The following is a 13,969-nucleotide window of genomic DNA, read 5'->3' as shown; positions in this document are numbered from 1 at the left end:
CGGAGAGGAAGATGGGTGGTGGTGGCAGACCTTACTTGAACCTTACTTACCTTGAACCTTACCCTCATTTGGAATTGGCTCAAAGAGGGGATAATTTACACATTCAGTTAAGTGTAGAAATCTATCTTATCCCACAGGGAAGAAGTAGGAAAGGGGGATAAAAGAAGAGGAGGAAACCAATAGAAGGGAGAGCAGATTGCAGGAACTGGTGGTCAGAAGCAAAACACTTTTGAGGAGGGAGAAGCATAAACGGGGAAATAGGATGGAGGAAAATACATAGTAACCATAACTGAAAAAAAATTACAGCAAGTTCCTCTGATAAAGGCCTCATTTCTCAAATATGTAGAGAATTGAGTCAAATGTATGAGCATACAAGTCATCCCCCAACTGATAAATGTTCAAAGGATATGAACGAGCAATTTTCAGAAGAAATCAAAGCTATCTATTGTTATTTGAAAAACTGCTCTAAATCACTATTGATTAGAAAAATGTAAATTAAAATAGCTCTGAGGCTTTTGTGGGTTGGTGGGGAGTGAGGCGGCAGCACCATGAAGGCCTCGGACACTCTGAGAGAGTATAAGGTAGTCGGACACTGCCTGCCTACTCCCAAGAGTTCAGTGCAGTCTCTTTATCGGATGTGGATCTTTGCTCCTAATCATGTTGTAGCAAAGTCTCAATTCTGGTACTTCGTTTCTCAGCTGAAAAAGATGAAAAAGCCTCCTGGAAAAATTGTCTACTGTGGACAGGTCTTTGAAAAGTCCCCTCTTAGGGTGAAAAATTTTGGCATCTGGCTGCGCTATGATTCCAGGAGTGGGACCCACAACATGTACAGGGAGTACAGGGACCTGATCACCACTGGTGCTGTCACTCAGTGCTACCGAGATATGGCAGCCCGTCACTGTGCCCGGGCCCACTCCATCCAGATCATGAAAGTGGAAGAAATTCCTGCCAGCAAGTGCCACCAGCCCACAGTCAAGCAGTTTTATGATTCCAAAATGAAGTTCCCTCTGCCCCACAGAGTTCTGCATCGCCAGCACAAACCACGCTTTACTACCAAGAGGTCCAACACCTTCTTCTAAGTGCAGAGACAAGGAGGCACCTGTTTTATTTGACCTATTTAAATATATTTCTCAATTGGAAAAAAATAAAATAAAATAACTCTGAGGTACCACCTCACATTTATCAGATTGGCTAATGTGCCAGAAAAGGAAAATGACAAATGTTGGAGGGGATGTGGGAAAATTGGGACACTAAAGCACTGTTGGAGTTGTGAGCTGATTTGGAACTCTGCCTAAACTAAAGGGCTATAAAACCATCCATACCCTTTGACCCAGCAATACCACTGGTAGGTCTATATCCCAAAGAGATTAAAAAAGGAAAAAAGACCTATATATACAGAAAATAATTATAGCAGTTCTTTTTGTGGTGGCAAAGAATTGGAGATTAAGGAGATGTCCCAATTGAGGAATGGCTGAACAAGTTGTGGTAGAAAATTGTGATGGAATACTATTGTTCTGTAAGAAATGATGAGCAGGATGGTTTAAAAAAGATTTATATAGACTGATGCAAAGTGAAGCAAGCAGAACCAGGAGAACAATGTACACAGTAACAGCAATATTGCACGATGATCAACCATGAACGACTTAATGATGCTCAGCAATATGATGATCCAAGACAGTTTCAAAGGACTTACAATGAAAAATGCTATCCATCTCCAGAGAAAGAAATCTGAATGCAGATCGAGGCATATTTTTTTAAACTTTATTTTTCTTGTTTTTTTTGACGGGGAGTCTGTTTTTTTCACAACATGACTAATATGGAAATATGTTTTGCATGACTGTATATCAAGTTGCTTGCCTTCTCAATGGGGGGAGGGAGAGTGGGAGAGAATTTAGAAATCAAAATTTTAAAAAATAAACGTTAAAAGTTGTTTTTACATATACTTGGAAAAAATATTAAAAATAAAAAAACACTGAGGGATGTTCCAAAAAAAAATACTATTCTCTCCCTCTGGTAACAACTTTACCTCCCTGTGCCTGTTCAGTAACCTATGCCACGATTTACTCAACTTACTTCTTTTACCTAAACATTTCTTAGTTCTTAAATTTTAGGGGGACTTAAATACAAAGAGACCACTTACTAACTAGAGATAAAGAAAAAATAAAATTAGGGTAGAAAGTACTCTGATAGAATGTTAGGAATTTTCCTAACTGGGGGCTCTGAGCTATTGCAATTTTCTTCTGATATAAACTCCATTAAGTAAAGAAAGGGACCATATGGACCTCTGGGCCATTATATTGCCCCTGGGCTAAAAAGTAAGCTAAATATTCTAGCTGGGCATTTCTGATTAAATTGCCAGAGAAAGGGGACAGGGAAGAGACTGTGGCCAGCTCCTCCTTCCAAAGTCACCCTGATTCCCACAAGAACTGTGCTAATTTTTTTTCCTCTAGAACTCTATAAAACAAGTCTAATCCCTCTCCACTCATCTTAATATTTCAGTTTTTGAGACAATCACTCACTCAATCCTCCACAAAGCAACACATCTTTTTTTTGCTAATAGTCCAGGAAACAACATTAGTTTTATTTATTTTTTCCCCAGGGTCACAACAAGTAGCCATGGATAAACTGTTGGTAGTTATTTACTAAGCTATTTAGAACCAGAATGGTGTAATGCACAGAGCACTGGATTTGGGTCAGAGGACCAATGTTCAAATCCTAGCTTTGCTACTTACTACCTATGTGACCTTGGTGAAGTCACTTAACTTCTTTTGTAGATTCATGGTGATTGAAGCTATTTGAAAAAAAAAAAAAAAAACCTCTGAAGCTACAGGTAGGGGAAGGGAATCAAGAGGAGAGTGGAAGACTCCTGAATCTCATTTGCTCCCACTCATACCAGAAACCAATCTAAGTAGTTATTAGAACAGTAGTCTCTCTAGTTTGGGGGTTCTTAATGTCCATGAACTTTAAAAAAAATTTGGGTAACTTTATTTCAGTATAATTGGTTTCCTTTGTAATCCTATTTATTTTGTTCATTTAATAGCATTATTCTGAGAAGGTGCTCACAAGCTGCCCAAGGGACCATTGGCAAAAAAAGGCTAAGAATCCTTGTACCCTAGGATAGATGCAGAGTCATACTCTTCAGCTCAGCTGTGCTCAGAGTGGAAAGAGCTGCGGAATCAAAAGATTAGTGTTCAAACCCCAGCTCTGCCAGTTATTGACTAAATGACTTTGGGCAGGTACTCCACCTCTAGGTCTCAGTTTCTTCATCTGCAAAATGGAATCTCTAAAATAATCTCTATATTCTCTATCTCACACAAGGATCAGAGGAGACTAGCCAGCTAGCTAGCGATTTGTAAAACTTACTATAACAATAATTGAACTAGAAGATCTCTAATTCCCCTCCCAGGTAAGACATTCTATGGTAATGTTGTTATGAGTACATTGTACCTCAATAGCAAAGACCACTTCTTAAAAATTTTACCCAGTTCCCAACATCCAGCACAGGGCTCTCTAAATGAAAGGAGCTCAATGAACATTAATTACTGATTATGCTTGAAAAGTTGGAACATTTTCCTTCTGCAGCTCTCCTCCTCAAGCTGATTACCCGATTGACTAGGTTATTTGCCCTTGAGTAGCAACACCGAATCAATCATCACTCTATTAGGTGTTAGTTTGACAGTTTTCAAAGCTCTGGAATATCCATTCAAGCCTCATAATGACAACACAAAATCTGCCCTTTTCCCTTCCAAGCATCTGTCTGATATATGTAATTCCACTTATCTGACTGATAGTTAATTTAGGTGAGCCATTTTCAGTCATTTCTGACTCTTTGTGATCCCATTTGGGGTTTTCTTGGCAAAGATACTGGAGCAGTTTGTCATTTCCTTCTGCGGTTCATTTTACAGATGGGGAAAGCAAGGCAAACAGGGTTAAGTGACTTGCCCAGGGTCACAGAGCTAGCAAGTGTCTGAGGACAGATTTGCACTCATGAAGACAAGTCTTCCTGATTTCAAGCCCAGTGCTCAATCCACTTTGCCACTTACCTGCCCTGCACCTATAATTATAGTTCATTACCCCTCCTTCATGCCCATCTTTAGGGCTCAATCAACCTACTTCCAATTAATTTTAAAGTGACAGATTGAACAACAGCATACCAGACAGGATGCTGCAGATTGTAAATCTAGTCTACAATGAAAGCAATATAATCAGGAAGACCTAGGTTCAAATTGAGTCTGACCCTTGCTAGCTGCTTGACATGGGGTGAGTCATTAACCTCCCTAATGCTCATTTTCCTTATTTATAAAATGGAACCCAAAATATATGTGGTCCTTACCTTATAGGATTGTTGTGAGGATCAAATGAGATAATGTATTTAAAGTGCTTTGTACTTTAAAGTCCTGTGTAAATGTCAGTTCTTGTTATTCTTTTTTAAAAAAACTCTTTATTTAGTATTTTTCTGCAGTTCTATGTAAAAACAATTTTAACATTCATTTTTAAAACCTTGAGTTCCAAATTCTCTCCCTTCCTCCAACCCCATTCCCCTCACTAAGAAGGTAAGCAATTCAATGTAGATTATACATGTGAAGTCATGCAAAACCAAATTCCATATTAGTATTGTTGTGAAAGAAAATATAAAGAGAAAAACTCAAGAAAAATAAAGAAAGTTTTAAAAAATGCTTCAATCTGTATTCAGACACTATCAGCTTTTTGCCTGGGAATGGATAACATTTTTCATCATAAGTCCCTCAGAGTTATATTGGATTGCCGAGAATGGCTAAGTCATTCACAGCTGATAATCTTTAGGAATATTGCTGTTATTTGCACATAGTACATTTCACTTTCAATCAGCTCATGTAAGTCCAGGTTTTTCCAAGAGCATCCTACTTATCATTTCTTATAGCACTATAGTTTTCCGTACAATCACATAGCACAATTTGTTCAGTCACTCCCCAGTTGATGGGCACCCTCCCAATTTCCAACTCCCTGCCACCAGAAAAGAGCTGCTATAAATATTTTTGTTCATATAGGTCCTTTTCCCTTCTGGTTTTTTAAAAATCTCTTTTTGGATATAGATCTAGACTGCTAGGTCAACACGTTTTATAGCCCTTTGGACATAGTTCCAAATACTCTAAAGGATGGTTGAATCAGTTCGCAATTTCACCTAGTAACTGTTATTCCAAGGAGGAGACACTCTGCTATCCATTTACCTAATGAACCTTGGGGATATTAACCAGATTTCTTTTTTAATTTCACTAAAATTAGGTGCTGCCGAACTCTTACCTTTTAATATTCTCCCGTACTTTTCCCCAAGAAATGAAGGGGATTCAGAGAAAATATCCAGAGATCAAGAACTTAAGAGTTTGAGATTAAAAAATAAGGAAGCAGCTTTCCGTGAGCCGTCTAAGAAAAGCTGTCTTTTTGCTTTATAGTCATAAGCTACAGTAAGTGGGAAAACAGTGGTTTGGTAGAAGTATCTCCGATTTGATGAATAAAGGAAAGATACAGGAGGTGTATCATCTGTGGAAGGCATATTTGGGCTTGCTGGCAGTGCTTACATTTGGCAATTCCGGAAGATGAAAGTAACCCTAAATCAGTGTACTAAACCCAGGGCAGTACACAGACAAATAATGCAACATTTTTTGACTGATGAGGCCAGCCCTCCAGAGATCTCTGTTTCTCCTAACCCAAATCAGTCAGAAATGTGTTGATTCGGAACCCACCAAACCAAGCAGGTTACTTCAAATCTTGGAGAACTCTAGAGTGGTCCTCTGGCAACTGCTATTGGGGAATCCAGAAATATATTAACTCTTCACCTTCCAGCAGACAGGTCTCCTCATTCGATCACCGACCAGCTAGCTGTTCGGGGGCTTCCCAAGCAGCTTTAGGTTGGTTTCTCTGCTTCTCTGGCCCTCCCCTGCAGGTTCTCCCAAAGGACTGGGAGAGGTGGGCGGAGCGCAGGCTGGTGTGACGCAGCTGTTAGGGGAGAGGGAGGGGTAACGTGGGGAAGGGGTGGGTGAGTCGGGCTTGGAGGGAGAAAGCGATGGAGAGACAGGCGCACAGACACACACCCGCGCACACAGAGACAGAAAGCACCAGCTCCCGGGGTTCCACCATCTGCTCGCAGGGCTGCAGAACGCAGCTGCCTGAGCTCAGTCCGGTGGCCCGCTGGCTGAAGGTGCGAGGTTGAGCAGGTAGGCTACGGCCCCCCCGAACCAGGAGAGTGCGGCGCAGAGAAGGAATTCTCCGCTCCAGTTTACTCCGGGGACCCCTACTTGAAGGAAGAAGGGACCAGAGGAGCGGAGCAAGAGGACGAACTGCACCAGTGGAGCTGGCCAAGCGAAGGTGAAAACATAGCAAAGTGTGCGTTTGTGTGTGTGTGTGTGTGTGCGTGTGTGCTGAATCTGTAGTTGTGTGAGTGCTTTAAAGTGTTAGGATGTGTTGCTTTACATACCTTTGTATTTGTGTTTGTGCGTGTGCGCACAGTATCTGTGGTTGTGTAAGAGTGCCTCGGTCTGTTGCTTTACATATGTGTGTGTGTGTGTGTGTGTGTGTGTGTGCAGGATCTGTGGTTGGGTGAGAATGTTGTGCCTGGGTGTTGTTTTACAGTATACGTTTATATCTCTGTGTGTGTCCATTTGTGTGTGCTCGATCTGTGGTTGTTTGAGTGCATTGGAGGATCTGGGTGTTTTGTCTTGCGTTCGCTTGTATGTGTATGTGTGTGTGTGGGGGGGGTGTTGTGTGTCATTTTTCTTCATTGGGGGCTTCTGTGTAATTGAATAGCTGCGGGGAGCGTATGTGTATGGTCGTAGGTCCTGGTGTGAGACGCGGATTTTGCGTCCGTCTGTGCTGTAGCCGGGTGTGCTCAAGTATGAGTTCGATTGCCTCAGTACGTCGAGAGAATTTCCACCATAGAAGACCTCCTCCCCTGGCCCCCACACAGAGTCCCCATGACCTCCTCCAGATAAGTATTCCGGTGGAATATGCCACAGGTGAAAACTCCTCTCCGAGCCTCCTCTGGGCTCCGAGTAGCTTAGGCGCAGTAGAGTCAGGGAAGGTAACCTGAGCTACTCCAACCCCTACACCAACACACACACACACACACACACACACACACACACACACACACACACACACACACACACACTGCCCTTAGAAATGAGAAGGTTCCTAGGTCCCTTCCAGTTAAGGATGCTATGATACCAGCTATCCCTGCCGGGTTTGGAGATGCTGGAAACTGGGAAGAACGGAGATTGGGAGGAGAGAAGCAGACACCCTTGCAGAAGTCAAAAGCGGGGTTCACCCATGTTGTGTCCCATTCCCCTCTCCTTATCTCGTACCCCCATGTAGCTTTTGCCATAATCGCACCGTCAGTCTGCAGCTACCTCTTTAGCTGGGCTTGCCTTGGTTTCCCCACACTCCCCACTCCTCTTCCTAGGGGATGCACATAAGGTATATTCCTCCTTCATTCTTTCTCCTCCTCTCCTCATCCCCGCCCAGAAAGGAAGCAACCTAAGGGTTAAGAGAAGAAAGAAGGAAGAAAGGAAGAGGTTTTTGTCTACTAATGGGGGGGGGGGAGGAACTCTGTTCTTCCCAGCCACCCTTTTTTCTAGTCAGTGCCGGTCCTGCATTTCCTAGACTTTCTAGTGTCTTTAAGGGAAAGCAACTCTAAAGGTTCCTTAGCCGTTCATCTCTATTTCCCTTTCCCCATCTCCCATGCAGTTTCTCTTGCTCCTAGAGAAGAGAACTGGTTTACTTCGACGCTGCCTTGGGGTGGGAGGTGGAGGTGGAATGATCAGAACACAATCCCCTTACTCTTGGTACAATCCTTGCTGCAGAACCTAGAGGGAGCCACCAGTTATCCATTTTGGTGCCTAAAAAGCCTTACACAACTAAAAAAAATTCTTCCATATATTTCATTTCAATTGAACTAAAAAAAAAAAAAAAGAATTGATTCAGCCACCTACCTTATGTCCAGGTCCACGCTGGATATTGTGAGAGGAAAAAGAGAGAAGTAGAAGGCATTGAATCTGTGTATAAAGGTCTTGAACCCTTCTTGAAAAAGAGTAATGTAGCCCAATGCAAGCTCATTTCTTCTATGTGGGACTTGGGAACTGGATTTCCCATCTCCTTGCCCCTTCACCCCTACATATTAGAAAGACTCTAACCCCTCCCTTACCACTGCAGCCTTCCTCCAATGATTTTTTTCAGTCCATTACAGAAGGAAATGACTAAGGATCTCATACAATTCCTTCTTTTATGAGCTACACCCAACCTGAGACAAGAGTGTACACTTCAGACCCTCTCCTTGCTCTTTCTCTATCACCCCGACCATCCCCCCAGCGGTCTCATTAAGACATTAAAATGGAGTCATTTATGTACATACTCTGAAAAATAAGCTGGAGCCTGGTAGAGCATATTGGTTGTTTAAGCACATTTAGGGATATGACAAATCTGAGCCATAAATTGCAAGGATAGAGAGGAAAAATAAAACCAAACTAAAGGGGCAATAACCCAGGGAAGTAACCCGAGAAAAAAAAGCCATTTTCTTCCAGTTTTTTTTCCCTAAAATCCACTTTTTCATCCTCTTCTTAATTTGATGCAACTTTGAAAAAAAAAGACTCTCCAAAGCACTTTGCAAAAAGGCTCACTGGAAACTCAAACTACCACTCATGAAAATGCAGGGGCAATGAGAGATTAAGGACCAGAGAGATTAAGGAACATTCCTGACATCTCACAATAAAGTGAGGGCAAAAGGGGGAAGCGAATCCAAGTCCACTGGTTTCTAGATTCTGTTTGTGTCCTACCTAAGCTTTCCTAGTTATTCATGAATAAATATATCATTTATGTAAAACTCAAGTCTCAGAAAAACTGCCCAGGCAGGTGAAATTTCACTTCTCTGTACCGTTATCATTGTCTTCTAGGCATGAAAGCAACCTACATGGAAAGTTATTTAATCCCATTCAGAGTCGATGGTCAAGTCCCTAATTTGTCAGCCCGTGAGTAGTTCCTTTTGACTGATCCCACCTCTCACAAGTTGTTGTTCAGTCACTTTTCAGTCCTTTCTGGTTCTTTGTGACCCTATTTGGCAAAGATACTAGAGTGGTTTGCCATTTCTTTCTCTAGCTTATTTGATAGATGAGGCAAACTAAGGTTAAGTGACTTACCCAGGGTTACCCAGCTAGTAAGTGCCTGAGGCTAGATTTGAACTCATGAAGATGAGTCTTCCTGACTTCAGGACCAGCATTCTATCTACTGTGCCACCTAGCTGCCCCACCTCTCACAAGACAGAGTTCCTATTGCTCTTTTTCATTTCACTCCATCTATTATATTACTCTGTGGACTATGACTTGCCCAGGGTGACAGACATAATTCAAACCCAGGTCTCAGCTCTCCAGGCCATATCACACGATCTCTTCAGCATGAAGGCTAGGATTCATGCCTTCTGATTTCCAGTTCATGTCCAGTTCACCACACTAGAAGAGGGGGCATTAGGTGATGTAGTGGATAGAGTTCCTGGGCCTGGAATCAGGAAGACCTGAGTTTAAATCTGGCCTCAGACACTTACTAGCTATATGGCCCTGGGCAAGTCACTTAACTCTGTTTGCCTCAGTTTCCTCATCTGTTAAATGATCTGGCAAACCACTCCAGTATCTTTGCCAAGAAAACTCCAAATGGAGTCTCAAAGAATCAGACATGACCGAAAACAACTGAGGAACAACACACTAAACAAGATAAAGTATTGTAGCATAAAGAGTGCTGGATTTGGAGTCAGAAGGTCTGGGTCCATCTCCTAGTTCTGCCCTTTATTGCCGATGAGACCTTGGGCAAGTCACTTAGAATTTCTAGGCTTTAGTTTCCCTTATTTGTAAGACAAAAAGTTGTGGATGAAATCACTCCTGAGGTTCCAGCCAGTGCTAAATTTATGATCCTATAAATAGAAAAATAAAGACAATGAGATCAATCCCTCCCCCACAAAAAAACAAACCCCAACATACCATTTTTTTAATGTGAAGAAAGCTAAAACATTCATGATAGTTTTATAAGCAGATTCACAGCATAAGCAGGTCTAGAGAAATGCAAACAAACCAAAATAATACATTATTGTTCAATATTTATTATTTAATAGGGTCTCCCAAGTAGACATTCAGGTCAATCTGGTTTTCCTTACTGCAAGAAGGCTGGGACTCTGTGTCCCATCCCCTTCAGAGCAGGGAGTTGACATTTTGTCCAAGTTTTGTGAACTTCTATAGTAAGGGCCCAGTCAGTTGAATCACTTTTTTTTAAGCCATGTCCAATTCTTTGTGGTTTCCTTGACAAAGATACTGGAATGGTTTGCTATTTCCTTCTCCTGCTCATTTTACAGATGAGGAAACTGAGGCAAACAGGGTTAAGTGACTTGCCCAGGGTCACGCAGCTATTATGTGTCTGAGGCCAGATCTGAACTCAGGAAGAGAGGTTTTCTTGACTGTGGGCCCCAGAACTCTATCCACTGTGCCACCTAGTTGCCTGTGGGCCTATTAGCTTCACACAAATAAAAGCACTTTTCCATGATTGTATTATAAAATGGGAAGGGAATGTAGAGGTGGCTCAACAAAACCCCAGCTTCACTATCAACTCAGTCAGTTGTTACCACTGGTAGTTCAGGAGTATTACCTTTATATTCAAGGGATAATTTTTTTTCCTATTGAAGTATCTTGCATAAGTTCTTAGAATAGTGGTACAACTATGTGGCATAAACTTAATAATAATAATAATAGTTAACATTTATATGGCACCTACTATGTTAAGTGCTTTACAAATTTCTCTTATGTGATGCTCACAACAACCCAGGGTGGTGAGGCACTATTATTATCCCCATTTTTTAAAAGAAGAAACTGAGGCACACAGAGACTAATTGACTTGCTTGAGGCCATACAGCTGTAAGTGTCTGAGGATGGATTTAAATTCAGGTCTTTCTGACTGGGTCCAATAGACTATCCACTGCACCAGAAATAAATAGCCATCAGCTGACGGGTCAGTTTTCCTTTTCCCTTCTAGATGCTACGATTTGTCTTTTGCCTCCAGGATCCTCTAAGGTGAAAACTGATTCACTTCAAGTTCTTTGAACTGGTTAGAGGTAGGCCGTTGCTACAGAGCAGCCATGGATCTGGAGCTTGAGCTGCCCAATGGGAGTCGAATATGGTCATCTCCTTTATTTGACCCTAATGGGTCAATGGCATCTGCAAACAACTCAAACAAAACAGAGACATACTATGACCAGACCAGCAATGCCATTCTCACCTTCATCTACTTTTTGGTCTGTATCATTGGGTTGTGTGGTAACACGCTGGTCATTTATGTCATCCTCCGTTACGCCAAGATGAAGACCATCACCAACATCTACATCCTTAACCTGGCCATTGCTGATGAGCTCTTCATGCTGGGTATGCCCTTCCTGGCCATGCAAGTCGCCTTGGTCCATTGGCCCTTTGGCAAGGCCATCTGCCGGGTGGTTATGACTGTGGATGGCATCAACCAGTTCACCAGCATCTTCTGCTTGACTGTCATGAGCATTGATCGCTACCTGGCTGTGGTCCACCCCATTAAGTCAGCCAAGTGGAGGAGACCCCAGACAGCCAAGATGATTAATGTGGCTGTCTGGGGACTCTCCCTGCTGGTCATCTTGCCAATCATGATATATGCTGGGCTCAGGAACAACCAAGGTGGGAGAAGCAGCTGCACCATCAACTGGCCAGGTGAATCTGGGGCATGGTACACAGGGTTCATCATCTACACCTTCATCTTGGGGTTCCTGGTGCCCCTCACAATCATTTGCCTTTGCTACCTGTTTATCATTATCAAGGTCAAGTCCTCTGGAATCCGAGTAGGTTCTTCCAAGAGGAAAAGGTCAGAGAAGAAGGTCACCCGCATGGTATCAATAGTGGTAGCTGTCTTTATCTTCTGCTGGCTCCCCTTCTACATATTTAATGTTTCTTCAGTCTCGGTTGCCATCATGCCCACTCCAGCCCTCAAAGGCATGTTTGACTTTGTAGTGGTACTTACCTATGCCAATAGCTGCGCCAATCCCATTCTATATGCTTTCTTGTCTGACAACTTCAAGAAGAGCTTCCAGAATGTCCTTTGTCTGGTCAAGGCAAGTGGCGCAGATGATGGGGAGAGAAGTGACAGCAAGCAAGACAAGTCCCGACTCAATGAGACCACAGAGACGCAGAGAACTCTCCTCAATGGAGACCTCCAGACCAGCATCTGAACCTTCTCTAAGAACCTCCTATGTTTCTACCCATTGGCTATATTCTTTTCCTCCCATCTACTACAGCCTTTTCCTGGAGAAAGAAGACAGTTGTTCTGAGGGAGTCCTAATGAGAGAACAGTATTTGAACCTACTTGTCTGAGTACATGGTAATGATACACTAAATTAGTTACCTCCGCACTTAAAAGGGAACAATTCAAATGCAGGAAGGCTGTTCAAAGTGTGGATAGAGAGAAAAGGATTTTACTTGGGTATGATTTCCAGGAATGCTGAGACTCATCAAGAAAAGAGATCTGTATCTGTGTGTTTGTCTTTCAAATATGTTATGTGACCACACGTTATTATATGAATATTTGCATCCTACAAATTTATATTCATATTTGTAGCTATTCCCTTTATAGTTATCACCTCAATTCCTTGTGTTTGTGTATACATGCTTCCCATAGATAAGGTATGTAATATAGAGGATATCAAGTGAAGAAATGTACACAGATATGTAACACATTGCTGAGTTCAGGCAAATAATTTTTAAGCCCGAGGAATGGAAAAGCAAAAACTTTTGGAAGAATCAGAACATATGTTCACATGTTCTGTCTGACATACTCCACGGATTATTTATTTATTCAAGTGAACTGAAGCAGTAGTGGTTGTTAATTATTGTATTTATCAAGACAAACCCATCTTTGCTAGAGTACTGTATTTCTCCATCTTAAGTTGCTTTAATTTAGAGAACTGGGAGTGAGGGTGGGGTGGGGGTGGACATTATAAAGCAAATCTTAAAATGGATCAGGATTCTTATGGAGATCGCTTTTATTGTGGAAACTAATAAAAAATAAAGTAAAGAAAAATACACATTAGAAACAATGAAATTGTCACAACAGCCAGAGATGGCAAATTGGTAGATAAATACATAGCGTGTTTATTAAGGGCTATGTGGCCAAGCATGGGAGTCAAAGACACAAACAAGCAAAGCAGTCCATGTTCTCAAAGATCCTACATTCTAATGGGGTAAAACAACCCCCACGGGGTGCTGGAAAGGATGCGGATAGAAGAAAGGCTATGGACACAGTAGCATGGTTTGGAGCTGGTGACCGGGAAATGAGGAACCCGACTGGTTCCAGGCAAGATACAGTAGAATCTCACCTATCAGAGTCCCAGGTAGTTACAGGGATTCATTCTGAGGTTCCTGTGGGCATGATGGTCAGAGTATAGTCAACATGATTTGAGGCTGGTATCTGGGAAGTGATGTGATTTCTTAATGCAAATAAAAGGAAATGGAATCAAAGGTCTCTTCAGAGGAGTTTTTAAAGCACATCATGAAAAGCAAATGATCCTTTTAATACATACTGATGGCTCAGCAGCACTATGTCCATAGGACACCACCCTACACCAGCCAATAGATCAGACTTTACTCTGTATGTGTGTATTTATAGAGGGCAAGGTATCACTTCCACCAGCACCTTTTCCACCAGAAATATGTAGGCCATTTAACCAACCTCATAAAAATTCTAGTCTCTGATATTATCAGTGGTAATTTGTGCCCCTATAATTATGTCTGGCCTTTTCCTCCACAGAGGATAATGAGAATAGACAATGCACACTTCATAGAACATTAATGTCTTCCTGGATGTTAAGAAATATACTTCTAGGTACACATCATCATTTCTGGGAATTATTCAATAAGCGTTTTCTAGGTGTCTTGTTACTCACAGTGAGCAC

The 13,969-nt window shown here is 42.0% G+C and overlaps 2 protein-coding genes across 2 annotated transcripts; both read left to right on the top strand.

Moving 5' to 3' along the window:
• Positions 1–548: 548 nt before the first annotated feature.
• On the top strand, positions 549–1,079 carry LOC118848752 (60S ribosomal protein L18a-like). The gene has a single exon (XM_036757765.1). It carries the CDS (start codon positions 549–551, stop codon positions 1,077–1,079), a length of 531 nt encoding a protein of 176 aa, XP_036613660.1.
• Positions 1,080–6,211: 5,132 nt separating this feature from the next.
• Positions 6,212–12,923, top strand: SSTR2 (somatostatin receptor 2). Its single transcript, XM_036756692.1, has 2 exons — positions 6,212–6,342; positions 11,038–12,923. Exon 2 carries the CDS (start codon positions 11,141–11,143, stop codon positions 12,248–12,250), a length of 1,110 nt encoding a protein of 369 aa, XP_036612587.1. The 5' UTR covers positions 6,212–6,342; positions 11,038–11,140; the 3' UTR covers positions 12,251–12,923.
• The last annotated feature ends 1,046 nt before the right edge of the window (positions 12,924–13,969 follow it).

Source organism: Trichosurus vulpecula, chromosome 4 (genome assembly GCF_011100635.1).
Source record: "Trichosurus vulpecula isolate mTriVul1 chromosome 4, mTriVul1.pri, whole genome shotgun sequence".
Classification (NCBI taxonomy): domain Eukaryota; kingdom Metazoa; phylum Chordata; class Mammalia; order Diprotodontia; family Phalangeridae; genus Trichosurus; species Trichosurus vulpecula.
This window is presented reverse-complemented; position numbering and strand designations above follow the sequence as displayed.

Bases quoted from the DNA above. Each gene is read 5' to 3' on its own strand.
- LOC118848752 (XM_036757765.1), top strand. From the start codon at position 549: ATGAAGGCCTCGGACACTCTGAGAGAGTATAAGGTAGTCGGACACTGC.
- SSTR2 (XM_036756692.1), top strand. From the start codon at position 11,141: ATGGATCTGGAGCTTGAGCTGCCCAATGGGAGTCGAATATGGTCATCT.